This window comes from Syngnathoides biaculeatus, chromosome 3 (assembly GCF_019802595.1).
Source record: "Syngnathoides biaculeatus isolate LvHL_M chromosome 3, ASM1980259v1, whole genome shotgun sequence".
Taxonomy (NCBI): domain Eukaryota; kingdom Metazoa; phylum Chordata; class Actinopteri; order Syngnathiformes; family Syngnathidae; genus Syngnathoides; species Syngnathoides biaculeatus.
The window spans coordinates 6,119,735-6,133,566 of record NC_084642.1 but is presented as its reverse complement, the minus strand read 5'-3'; the positions used below and the strand labels follow the sequence as shown (position 1 = coordinate 6,133,566).

The 13,832-nt window shown below is 47.2% G+C and overlaps 1 protein-coding gene across 2 annotated transcripts in view; it reads left to right on the top strand.

The window, feature by feature from the left end:
- The window catches only part of fn1b (fibronectin 1b), a 40,918-nt gene that overhangs the window by 23,676 nt on the left and 3,410 nt on the right, over window positions 1-13,832 (top strand). For both annotated transcript variants that reach the window (XM_061813890.1, XM_061813892.1), the window contains 18 exons: window positions 491-682; window positions 764-853; window positions 2,649-2,915; window positions 3,826-3,942; window positions 4,272-4,433; window positions 4,510-4,665; window positions 5,790-5,906; window positions 6,140-6,409; window positions 6,490-6,677; window positions 6,855-6,942; window positions 8,288-8,467; window positions 8,546-8,635; window positions 10,091-10,279; window positions 11,251-11,340; window positions 11,475-11,899; window positions 12,167-12,305; window positions 12,825-12,986; window positions 13,084-13,209. In XM_061813890.1, the coding sequence (XP_061669874.1) occupies window positions 491-682; window positions 764-853; window positions 2,649-2,915; window positions 3,826-3,942; window positions 4,272-4,433; window positions 4,510-4,665; window positions 5,790-5,906; window positions 6,140-6,409; window positions 6,490-6,677; window positions 6,855-6,942; window positions 8,288-8,467; window positions 8,546-8,635; window positions 10,091-10,279; window positions 11,251-11,340; window positions 11,475-11,899; window positions 12,167-12,305; window positions 12,825-12,986; window positions 13,084-13,209 (3,048 nt within the window). The remainder of the gene's footprint in view (window positions 1-490; window positions 683-763; window positions 854-2,648; window positions 2,916-3,825; window positions 3,943-4,271; window positions 4,434-4,509; window positions 4,666-5,789; window positions 5,907-6,139; window positions 6,410-6,489; window positions 6,678-6,854; window positions 6,943-8,287; window positions 8,468-8,545; window positions 8,636-10,090; window positions 10,280-11,250; window positions 11,341-11,474; window positions 11,900-12,166; window positions 12,306-12,824; window positions 12,987-13,083; window positions 13,210-13,832) is intronic.

Here is a 13,832-nt window from a genome sequence, read left to right as displayed (position 1 = left end):
CTCATAACTCAAAACACTTGTGCGGTTATCCAATTGAAATGAAGAGAATTACCATTAATATGTTCTAGCACGCCGCAATATTGAATTGTATAAACAAAACACTGTATATAGTCATAACGATCAAATAGAATGTAAAAATTCAAAGCGTTTGCATGATGATTTCATGTTTAAAATTAATGGACATTGGGCATTGAGATAGCAGATTTCCACAAGACAAAGTTATGTAACTTGTCAATCGTTTTGTTTAGTTACGCAATAAACAGCTTGAAGCAAGCACATTTCGCCTGTTGGGACATTTTGTTCACTGTCACCACCTAGCGGTGAAATGGACGAAGCTCACTCCTATGTCGCCATTTTTTCCCCTCGCTCGCAACACAAAGCAAGTCGAGGCACTCGTAAGTCAAGGCGGCGCGGTCCGCGAGCTCGCTGAAGTCGTGTCGCAGCGGTTTTTGCCGCACGAGGTCAACCTGTCGTCCGCTGGTCTCCTCAGTGATTCCGGCCCCCACCAACTTGCAGTTTGGAGGCGTGGGCCCCGACCACATCCGGGTCACGTGGACGGTCCCCCACGCCGCCACCCCGAGCGACATATCTCGCTTCGTCATCCGCTACAGCCCCGTGAACGAAGACCTCGACCTGAAGGAGGTCAACGTGGGCGGGGCCTCCAACACCTTCCTGCTGGAGAGTAAGGCCGCAACCTCCGGGGGGACGGACTTCTTGACAAACTGCTTTTTCTCTAAATATGTATCGCTTCACTTTTATGCAGACTTGCTCCCTGACACCGAATATCGCATCAGCGTGGTGTACGTGTACGGCGAGCGAGAGAGCAATCCGGCCTCGGGAACACAGCGGACAAGTGAGTAGTAGCACATAGTGCGGCGCTACATGTACAATACAGAAAACCGTTTTATAGATTTCATATTCAGTACTACTAGTGCCACTTTTGTCCTATTTGTATGCAATTAAACCTTACTGTGCTACACTCGTGACACAGCTACCAGGCCCGGTAAAATGCGATAGTCTTTTCCACAGTACACCGAATTGTTTTACTCGTGAGGATAACGAGCATACAACTAGGACGACTTCGGCACACCAGTTGGAGAATTCCATGTTACTAGCAAGGCAAAACTGTACTGTTTGGGAACTACTACAGAGCTCGTGCACCTACGTCATAAAATCACGTGACTTTTGTTGACCTCGCCATATTGCCGGTCAAGCTAAGCATTGCTCAATGCTAAGTCGGTCGGAGACGAAACGGAAATATGTCTTGTAGCACGACGCCCAGAGTATTGTCCGATACTATTCAAAACTTAGAAGGTGATAATAAACGAAGGTACGTGTGAAAATGAGAGACACTTGGCATGGAGGGCCCGTATTTAATTCCGAAGTCGATGTTTATGCCGATAACAAATTGGACTGTTAACCCGCTTCCGCTTGTCTTGGACAACTGGATCTATGCACGGATCTGGTGAGTAAGTCGTCGAGATTTAAACGGAAGAGTTTGAAAGCGTAAAAAAGTCTGGACGCATACAAATTCTTCGTTGCTGGATCTGTTCTCAACGAGGAGACGGCTCGTGAACGCGGAAGCGTATTCGGCTAAACGTTAACCTTTGCCCAAATCCATCGATCTTTTCAGCTAGTATTCAATACAAATACCAATATTTCAATAAATGACCCCTGGTTTTACACAAACTCGCATTCATGAACTATGATTGGAAAAAAAATAACAGGACAACTGAGTTAGTTCCTCCGTAGCGTTTCCCAACAAGTATTTATAATGGCGAGTTGGCTCATTTGAGAACAATGCGTTAAAAAACAAATAAGACGGCATCGTCTCCAACGTACACCGAAGCCTGTTGCGGCCACACGTTAAACTTCGGTAAACCTCTCCGTGACAGACGTTTAATGTGTGGCCGCAACACGCTTCAGTGTACGTTGGAGGCGACTCTCCGTGTTTTTTATACAATTCCTACCTGAAATGAAGTGATCGCTTCACACTCGTGTGTATTTGGTCGGGCACCATCCATCACGTTTAACTGCCGAAATCTAGCGATCTTTTCTGGTCTTTTCAGCTGCTATTCCATAAAATGATCGCTTTGAATGTCTGTCTCGTCTGTTGTGACAACCGACAGCACAACAAGTATCGGGGATTGTGTATATTCTGCTCCGGTTCAATGTCGAGCAGCTCTGTTTGACCAGCAATATGGCGCCGTGAAAATGGTGACGTGCGCTCGCTCTATTGCCCACAAAAACATCTAGCGCTTCACTGGTTGTGCTAGTAGCATGCACACGTGAGCTAGTGCACGGTTTTGACTCACAAGTAACATCTGTTTGTGGTAAAGTTGTCCCACTAGAGTAGTGTGTGTGAATGCGTGACTACATTAAAGCTGAAAAACATTTACAAATGTAATTATTAAAGCTTATATAGCAAATGTCCTCATTTGCAAAAATAATAGAAAAAAAATAATATTTATAAAAATACAAAAATACGATCATAATAATGGTGAACTTTGTGTTACACAGTCCAGTCTTTCCAGAAACGTGTACATAAAATCCACGTCACGCATGATTTGATATACAGTATGAGCTTATTGTACAGTTTTACAATATGTAACGTACGTTTTAAATTGAACGATTGCATTTCCTTGCAGCTCTTGATTCCCCAACCGATTTGGACTTTTCCGACATTCAAACCAACTCCTTCACCGTCCACTGGCGGGCTCCCGCCGCGACTATCACGGGTTACCGGATCCGCCACCAGAGGACGAGCGGCGGGCGCACCAAGGACGAGAAACTCCCTCCGAGCAGGACTCATTACACTTTGACTGGACTGACTCCGGAGACGGAATACCTGGTTTCTGTGTACGCGGTCAAAGGCAACCAGGAGAGTCAACCGGTGACTGGCACGCAGGCCACAAGTGAGTATCCTAACAGCGCTGATGCTGCAATCGTTAAGATCGTAAAAAGCGGATTGCGCTCACTCTCACAAGTTGCGTCCGCTGTTGCCGTTGCTTGGGATCTACCGTAATTCCCGGCCTATAGAGCGCACCTGGTTATAAGCCCCACCGAGTACATTTGTAAAGGAAATACCATTTGGTACATACATACGCCGCAGCTGTGTAAAAGTCGCAAGTGCCCACATTGAAACACGAGATATTTACAAAGACAGTACACAGAGAGTTTAATGCCAGTGATGCCGCGCTAACGCTAGCGCTGCGCTAACTCTAGCGCTAATGCTAATGCTAGCGATGCACTAACTCTAGCGCTAATGCTAGCGCCGCTCTAACTGTAATGCTAACGCTAGGGCTAACTCTTGCATTAACACTAGCACTGCGCTAACGCTAGCGCCGCGCTAACGCTAACACTAGTGCCGCGCTAACATGGCCGGTTAACAAAAAACATACCGGCAAAAGTCACTGAGACACGGCAGTTAACAGGGCCGGACCGGTAAAAGTCACTTCCCCGGCACATATATTCTACCAGTCTCACTATTACCTTTTTCCGCTAGAGTGCCCCTTTGCGACCGCACAAATTAGCCACATCACCGCAGGGTTGAAAGCGTGTGGAAAAAAAAGTTGCGGCTTATAGGCCGGAAATTACGGTACTACGATTGCGGCACAATTGGCAACGAGTAATAAATTAGTGAATCTATTTGTGGTTTTGCGAATCTATTTCTAACAAACAGTGCCTGTTTGGCGTGCGTGTGCCTGATTGGTACGTCGGCTTGTTTATCTGTTTGCTTGTACTATCAAGTTTTTGCCCGTTTTTTGCGTTTCTTTGCCTTGTAAGCACTTGATGACGGTCGGCGCTTTTTCTCCAAACCCGCAGTTTCCGACGCTCCCACCGACCTGGAAGTGGTGTCGTCCTCACCCACGAGCATCACCGTTCGCTGGGACGCCCCCTCTGTTGCCGTCAATCAGTACCGGATCACTTATGGAGTCACAGGTCTTCCACTCCACTTTTAGGGATAAGCAGTCGGGATACCAATGGGTAGAATTTTTCTGGTATTAATCAAACACTTCATAAAGAGTAATTATGGGTATTTCTGATAATTAACCGTGAATGAAGCATATTTGAATGCGAAGGGAACACATTCAACAAAGCCCTCGCATTACAAAGCAAAAATTGGACCAAACTTTGAAAACTTTTGGGCCTCTCGTAAGTCCAGCGTACTTGCATCAAATGTGCCTGTCTTGGACTTATTTTCCCCACGTAGGGCTTAGTCCAGAATGATCCAAACCTAATCAAGAGCGGGCTGTTCTGTCCATTTCCAGGCGGGGAAACTCCTCAAGAGTTCACCATCCCGGGGACTCAGACCACCGCCACCATCACCGGTCTGCGGCCGGGCAGCGACTACACCATCACAGTGTACGCCGTCACCGGACGAGGGGATAACCCCGCCTCCAACACGCCGGTCTACATCACGCATAAGACCGGTAAAGCGAAAGACAAACAAAAACTTTTCCATTTCACTCAACTACGAGCGGTTGAGCGTCCAATTTTGTTGTTTAGACATCGAGCCGCCGACCGGCATGGGCGTGACCGACGTGAGCGACAATGCATTCACGGTACGCTGGTCCGCTGCTCGGGGGCCCATCACGGGCTACAGAATCACCAGTGCCCCGAAAAATGGAGTTGGACCGTCATACACCAAAGATGTGCCACCTGGTAAGAGCCATTCATACGTCTCACTCCTCAACTGAATGAAAATGTTATTAATAGAGCACTCGGAGAGCAACTACAGCTGAAACAAAGTTGTCCACCGTAATTTCCGAACTATAAGCAGGCTTACAACCCTGCGGTTTATGCGGCTAATTTGTGCATTTTTTCTAACGGCCGCAAGGGGGCACTTGAGCGGAAAAGGTAAGAGTGAGACCGGTGGAATACATGTGCCGAGGAAGTGACTTTTACCGGTATTTTAATTTTTTTTTTTACCGCCCCTGTTAGCGTTGCGCTACCCTGTTGGTGCTGCGTTACTGCCACGTCTCAGTGATTTAGGTATGTTTTGTTTTTTAACCAAGCCTGTTAGCACCACGCTACCATGTTTTTTTTTTTTAACCGGCCCTGTTATCGCCATGCTAGCGTGTTACTGCCGCGTCTCAGTGATTTAGGTATGTTTTTTTTTTTTTTAACCGGCCCTGTTATCGCCATGCTAGCGTGTTACTGCCGCATCTCAGTGATTTAGGTATGTTTTTTTTTTTCTTTTTTTTTTTAAACCGGCCCTGTTACGCCCCGCTAGCGTGTTGCTGCTCTGTTAGTGCCGCGTCCCAGTGATTTAGGTATGTTTTGTTTTTTAACTGGGCCTGTTAGCACCGCGCTAGCGTGTTGCTCCCGCATCTCAGTGATTTAGTTGTGTTTTGTTTTTTACCGGCCCTGTTAGCGCCATGCTAGCGTGTTACTGCCGTGTCTCAGTGATTTAGGTATGTTTTTTTTAACCAGCCCTGTTCGTGCTACCGTGTTCTTGCTATGTTAAGCTAAGCTTACGTGTCAAAACTTTGAAAAATCTTTCTGTGAACTTTCTTTCTTTGTAAATATCTCGTGTTTCAATGTGGGCACTTGCGGCTTTTACACAGGTGCAGCTTATGTACGTACCAAATGGTATTTCCTTTACCAATCTACATGGTGACCACTTTAGTGCCCTTAGAATGCTGTGTAAAACTGAAACAAGTGAAACATACTTGGGCAATGATTATTTTGTGTACCACTAGAGGGATTATGCCTGTAGCGCATTTTGAGTATCACCTAATTTATTTTCCCAAACCTTTTATTTTTCTGCCACTTCTTCTTTCTAGCGCAAACAGAGATCACCCTCTCGGGCCTGATGCCTACCGTTGAGTACGTCGTGAGCGTCTCCGCCCTGGGCACTGATGGCCAGCCCTCGTCCGCAGTGGTGGAAAATGCGATCACAGGTCCGCTTGATTTTTTAAAAAAAAATCTTTTCAAACTGAAAGGCTGAAGAAAGGAACATTTTAAAGCCGAAACGTCGTAGGTCGAAACTGTCTCAACCCGAGGACTCCCTGTATATATATATATATATTTTTGGGCTTTTGGTTTTTGCCTCTGTCTAACTGAAGCTCCTCAATTCACACCAACGTCGCGTACTTCCTGGTCCTCACTCTCTTTTTCACCCCGTCACCGCCAGCGATGGATCGTCCAAAGGACCTGACCTTCTCCGACATTGACGCCGACTCCATGCGCATCGCTTGGGACAGTCCACAGGGCGCGGTGACATCATACCGCGTCCTCTACTCCAGCCCCGAAGACGGGGAGAGGGAACTGCGTCCGTCACCCCGGGGCGACCAGGACAACGTGGCCATAAAAGGCCTCCGAGCCGGGACGGAGTACACCGTCAAAGTTATCGCCTTCCACGGCCGCACACCCAGCACGCCGTTGGTGGGAACGCAGGCCACAGGTAGAAACCCTCACTCGGCCGATAAACTCTCTCAGCCCAAATCCCTGACGGGTTCTCTCGAATGCGTCCGTCCCTCACAGTCATTCCCGCTCCGACCAACCTGGTCGTCTCAGAGGTGGGGCCCACTTCTTTCGCCGTCTCGTGGCGGGCGCCCGACGCGCGACTGAGCGGGTACCGCGTAGTCGTCAACCCGGAGAACATCAACAGCCCCGGGAAGGAGTTCAACGTTGCTCCCGACACGACACGCGTGGTCGTACCGGGGCTCACGGTAAAACTTTTGAACGGCGAGCGAACGCTTTCTTGTCTTTAATGCTGTCCAAACATGTTCCCGGAACTCATACATACTACGTTACCCAATATTTATAAATAATCATAAAGGCAAAAGTTGTTATTCTACCAAAATAAGAAAAAATGGACACTTGAAAAACCTGAACTTGTACCACAGATGGCGACCAAATACTTGATCCACGTCTATGCACTGAAGAACTCTGTCACCAGCAGGCCTTTGGAGGGCGAGGCAACAACACTGGAAGGTACATCGGACATCGCAACCCTGAGATCAGCGTTTCTATGCCTGGGTTGAACAATTGACCCCTCCGTACGGGGCACTTAACCAGGCCTCCTGAAGTGACGTCACGCCACGTGCGCTAACGTCAGACAAACAATTAGCAAAAATGCCGGCGCAGCAAGAAAAGAATAGAGCCAAACTGTCCGATTTACCGGCTGATTTCTCACTCGCGTTCTTAGCTAACAGTGAAATATCGTTGAAAAGCAGACAGCAGGGCTTCAAGTATTTCAGCGAGGGGTATTTCAATGGTATTTACATGCATATCGACGGAGAAACCATCGATATTAGCGCGAGATCCTTCCGGAGTCAGAGGAAGACCGAGAAGCCACATAATATAATATATTATCTTATAACCCAAAGACGAATTCGTCATTGACAGTTTCCTATTTTCGTGTTACCTTTTACACTTGTGTGCAGAATCTGTATGTGTATCTGTATAGCCGTTTGTGAACCGCCGTATGAAGGAAAAGAAGAAGGCGAGGCTTGATTTACGAGTTGTTTCTCTCGTTTTCTTTGTGTAACGTCACGCGTTCCCCTCAATAATTATTCTTGAATTAGTGCCGAACCTACGCAAGTCCCGACCGAGTACGACAATCACTACTTTATAGTGTCCTCAAACATCCTTCCTTCAGTCTTGGTGTCTCGGTGCACGTCGAAGGCTTTTAGGACTGCTAGTCCGGTTTAGCTTAGCTCACCGCCAACAAAGCGACACGTTTGTGCAGTCAGATCATCGCAAAATATCGCTCAACACAGATCAAGTGTGTCAATCAGTCACACGTAGCGGTGTTATGCTAGCGAAGAACTTCGAATTCATTTATACGAGACATGTATTGAAAATTAAATATAGGGCTTACCTTCGTGCAAACATATCTGTTCCGGTTGATTTTCGATGGATTCAGTTGATGATGCGGTCTTCCACAAAGTTTGATCCATCGAAGACATTTTTCGTACTGGGTCTTCGGTTTTGGAAAGGGTACGAATTGAACTCACCAACTAGCCTTTCACGATACCTGTCGTCACTATTACAAAGTCGGTGACTACACCTCTTAACCATATTTATTGTTAAAGAACCCAAATACGCGATAAAACGCTAACAAACGCTATACTGGACCATGCAACGTTGTCTGAGGGAACGGCGGACGCAAAAAAAGGGCCGTCCGTGGTTTATGCAGATCTCTGGCCTCTGATTGGTCAGGGACGCGGATGACGCAATTTCTGGGGGTGTTTCTTGTCCTTGTGGCGACAATGATTGAGCCGCGTGAAATCCAGTGGCCGCAAATAGTCCACCAAGACTTTCCTTTCCCGTGCAGATGTAAGTCAACCTCGGCGTGTGCGTATCGTGGAGGTCAAGGACGACTCTTTCACCCTGAACTGGCGTGCCAAGGTGGAACCCATCACCGGTTTCCTCATTGAAGCCACGCCGCCGGGTAGCTCACGTCCCACAGTCAGCAACACCGTCCCGGCGGATGTCAACACGTACACCGTCACAGGTACTCCCGGAAGAAAAAGGATCTTGAGAGGCGCTAATATTTGCTGTCGTCTCACTGTGTGTTGTTGTCTTTCGGAAGGTCTGAAGCCAGGCACCACGTATTCTGTTCACCTGTACACTATAAATGGCAACACAAGGAGTGCACCTGTTACTCTTACTGTTCAAACAGGTATAGCGTGTGTGTGTGTGTGTGTATACGTATATATACCGTAATTCCCAACCTACACCTGGTTATAAGCCTCACCGAGTACATTTGTAAAGGAAATACCATTCGGTACATACATACGCCCCAGCTGTGTAAAATCCGCGAGTGCTGTGAGACACACCAGTAACACAGCAGCAACACGCTAGCACAGCGCTAACGCTAGCACAGCGTAAAAGTCACTTCCTTCCTTGAAACCCACATTCAAACACGAGATATGTACAAAGAAAGATGGTATACAGAGTTTAATGCTAGCGGCGCGCTAAAGCTAGCACTAACGCTAACATTAAAAAATGAATCAAACTTACCAGTAAATATCACCGAGACACGCCAGTAACACAGCAGCAACATGCTAGCACAGTGCTAACAGGGCCGGTAAAAGTCACTTCCTTCCTTGAAACCCACATTGAAACACGAGATATTTACAAAGAAAGACGGTACACAGAAAGAGTTTAACACTAACGCTTAAGCTAGCGTTAACAGGGCTGGTTACAATAAAACTTACCGATAAATATGACTGAGACACGCCAGTAACACAGCAGCAACACGCTAGCAGGGCCGGTAAAAGCCACTTCCTCGGGACATATATTCCACCGGTCTCACTCTTACCTTTACTGTGAGAAAAAATGCACAAATTAGCCGCATCACCGCATAAACTGCATGGTTGAAAGCATGTGGAAAAAAAGTCCCGGCTTGTAGGCCGGAAATCTCGGTATATACACACGCATGAATTTCATAGACAGGCTGGCCAAGATCATCTTCCATGGCTACCTGATGAATATTTCCAGTATGTAGGTGGCGGCAGATGGAAAAATATCAACTTAAATTTGAAGATACAATAAATGGTCTATTTCACTCGGTGGACGTAATTGATGCTTAACTGAAAAAGGTTTGTAATTGCCAACGGATGGCACCCCAAAACACTTTTATTCATGCAGAAGAAGGGGTTAAAAATAATAATAATGCGCACATTGGCATCCACTCAAATGCCAAAGCGCGAATAGCCAAAGGTACAACAGTGCATTGCATGTGGATGCACAATCAGACATCTGAGGAAACCCTCTAACATGACATCCACCCAGCCATCCATTTTCTTAGCCGCCTATCCTCACGAGGGTCGCGGGGAGCCCTGGAGTTTTCGACGAGCAGGAGGCGGGGTACACCCTGAACCGGTTGCCAACCAATCGCAGGACACATAGAGACAAACAGCCGGACCCACAATCACACCGAGGGGCAATTTAGAGTGTCCAATTAACGTCGCGTGTTTTTGGGATCGAACCCGGGTCCTCAGAACCGCGAGGCTGCTGATTCACCGTGCCGCCATCTAAGATCACAATATCCTGTCAAGCAAAGTCATCGGCGAGGTGTATTCGGCGAACGTCCGGCATCCCCCCGATTTAACAAGACGTGCTTTTCCCGTAGCCAAACCGGCCGTCCAAGCTCCCAGCAACCTCCAGGTGACGTCTCTGACCCCCACCTACATCTCATTCACCTGGCAACCTCCGGCCACGCCCATCACGGGTTACTACGTCACCTACGCGGAGCCCAGAGCCGCCCCGCGAGAGCTGAAGCCGCGGCCCCACGCCGGACAGAATTACGCCACCGTATCCGGTAGGTGGACCGGCTCACTGCGCTCCACTGGAGAAAATGAATGACGCGACTTTGATTTGCCAAAGTGTTGCTGCACTCCGCTGACTATTTGATCATTATTTAGCATTTTAATTTTAATTTGACAAGTTTAAACTTCCTCTGCTGGCTGTACTACAAGTGGTCGATAGGGTCTGGACCAATGCCCGCAGTAGTGACCACATGTTCTTTTTATTGTTAACAAATTCTAACCCCTGTACATATTTTAAAGCAGTATTAATCCCACACACACATACACTCTGATTACCCTCTACTAATAGTCATATACAGTAAAGCCTCGGTTCTTGAATGTCCTCGTTTTTTGAGAAAATCGGTACTCGAACGCCCCCGACAACACCCGGTAGTAACATTTTGCACGTGGATACGGCAATATACTCCCACCCTAGCGTACTCTACTACTAAAGCATACATTTTAAGCAAAAAATAAATATATTTCTTAAATTATTTTATTACATAAAGGATTTAAAGGATATAAAATATACATGTATTTCTACTATCCAGTCTATTATCAGGAAAAGCTAAAAAAAAAAATGCTTTAAAAAGCCTAATTTTTTTTCTTTTTTTTTTTGGAACGCATTATTTCTTTTTCCATTCATTGTAATGGGAAACATCGATTCGGTTTTCGGACAAATCACTTCTCAAACCGTTTTCTGGAACGGATTGTGGTCGAGAACTGAGGCATCGCTGTTTTTTGGGATATGAATAAAAAATCTGCAATGCACTGAATCCACAGTAAGTGAACCACAACATAGTGAGGGAACACCTCATACCATGTACAGTACAAGTTGGATTTTCAAAGTTGTTTTCTAAAATTTGAATTGTTAAGATGGGAAACAGACGAATGGATGGTAATGGCACGAAGTTATTTCAAAAGTTGATGCAGCAACAAAAGGTTCAAACATTTTTCCTGCCCTTCTGTGACTTACTGTGTTCAGGCCTTAAACCAGCCACAGAGTACATCATCAAGATTGTTGCCATCCAGAACACACAGAGAAGCACTCCGCTCGTGGGCAGAATCAGGACTCGTGAGTATTTCAACTCTCTCTCTCTCTCTATCCATCCATCCACAGCAGACTTAATTCGGTGGTTCAAACTGGTTTACTTAGACAATTATAGTTTTCCAGTAGGTCGTAGCTAACCTCGTATCCCCACCTCCCAGAACCAGACACGGCGCTCCCCATCCCCCGACCCCACCGCCCCGGAGGCGTCACCGACAGGCTGGACGTGCCCGAAACCGACTTGGACAACAGAGTCCAGCTGGTGGGCAACAACGGCCGGGATGGGCTCGGTGGTCAGAGCCAGCGCGTGGAGTACACCGAGTACAACAACAACGGGGGCCCCACGCAGTCCCCGTACGGGCAGGTTCAAGAGCCCCTGGTCTTTGTGCCCCTGCCTGACGCCCAGGGGCGTCGCAAACCCTACGTGAAGCTCAACGTGCCCTTCGGCGCCGTATTTGCCAACGAGACGGCTCTGCCGCAGGAGGCCCAGACGAGGACCCCCATTTCCTGGAAGCCGTACGGCCAGAGCAGCGCGTACCTGATCTCCTGCAACCCGGTAACACATTTGGACGAGAAGATGTTCCAGGTAAGAGCGCGTAGAAGAATCTAAGCTGGCACAACGTTGACCCGACATCCTTGAAAAATTCCATTTAAAGTTGCAGTAGTAGTGGGCGGGGTGACTACGACACAGTCGTCTCACGAGTGCACTGAAGTGTCTCTCTCATAAGCGGCGACAAAGAGTGTACTTGATACCAAGGATGTCAAAAACGGACTAACAGCTTTCTATAATCATCTGCTTCTATGCCCGTTTTCATCGCGACTTACAACGTCCCGATCGGATTTGTGCGTCCAGGCGCGCTTGCCCGGCACGGCCACCACCGCCACGCTGATCGGCCTCACCCCGGGCGCCGACTACAACGTGATCGTGGAAGCTTTGAAGGGGGCGCTCAAACACAAGGTCCTGGAGCAGCTGGTCACTGCCGGGAACACAAGTGAGTCCGACAGGCGCTCCTCTGGAATTTGCAAGTTTCGTCCAATAGCTTCATATCCAGCTTAAGGTCAAAGTAGTAGTGCACTCTTTTCTTCATGACTTGGTATCTCTTTGCTACTAGTACAGTGGTGGCTTGAGTGACGAGTGATCTGACTTGGGATTTTTTTTTAAGTTGCAAACAAACATTTGAAATATACTGTTGGGCAGATAGTCAACAATTCCGCGAAAAATCGACTTCACGCTCTCACAGTCGAAGTTTAGTGACACACTAATCAAAGAGACAATTGCGCAGTGTGTATTTCAAACTACTATACCAATGACACAGTATTATAGTGTACTATTTTCCATATCTTTAGTTGTTTATGCAATACTGGACCGGATTATTGGCATTTTCATTCATTTCAATGGGGAAAGTAGATTTGAGACCCGACTGTTGAGCGTTACGAAGGCAAGACATTTACGTGTTGTTCTTGTTTTTGTTTTATTTTATGCGACTTTATCATCTTTTTTTTACGATCAGTCCAAGAGGGCGTCCCTTCCACCGACGACACCTGCTTCGACACGTTCACCCGAACGCAGCACGAGGTCGGCACTCAGTGGGAACGCATGTCCGAGACGGGCTTCAAGCTGTGGTGCACGTGCCTGGGTCTGGGTCGGGGCCACTTCAGATGCGACTCTTCCAGTATGTTCCGCCCTTCACGCCACATGAAATACGCTTCTCATAAAACATTCAGGAAAAGAACGGAATGACGAATCGTATATTTCACGATGTCGATTAGAGTGGTGCCACGACAACGGGCAAAACTACCGCGTCGGAGACAAGTGGGACCACCAGGGAGAAAACGGTCATTTGATGAGCTGCACCTGCCTGGGCAACGGCAAAGGAGAGTTCAAGTGTGAACCACGTAAGACCTGCATGCAGTACTTCAGCAAGCCAGGATATTTTGTTGTTTCTGTGCTCGGGGCCAAAACGCGGTTCCGTATTTCGGCAGTGCTCGGGCACCATCTTGGTGAAAAGAAACAAAGATGAAGTGAGGGGAGAGGTTGAATTTAGACAAAAGTACTGCTTTGCCGCAGTGTATTGGCATCTTGGTGCGTTGAAGGGACAAAAGTAGTGCCTTGCCGCTAACATCTAGCATCCATAGGCTTCAAATTCATCTAAATATTAGTTTAACACAGAAAACGACTTTACACCGCATTGTCAAGCCTAAAAGAAAATGAGTGCTTTGACGCCATCTTGGAGCCAAGGAAATATGTTGAAGTGAGGCGAGGATCTCCATGCAGATGGACCGTAACCGATGAGCAAAAGACAGATAACCGAAACGGAGATTCGTAGCCGCAACAAAACTGAGCTTACCATAATTCCCGGCCTACTGAGCGCACCTGGTTACGAACCTCACCAAGTATATTTGTAAAGGAAATACCATTGGTACATACGCCGCAGCCGTGTAAAATCCGCAAGTGCCCACATTGAAACAAGATATTTACAAAGAAAGAGGGTACACAGAAAGAGTTTAATGCTCGCATG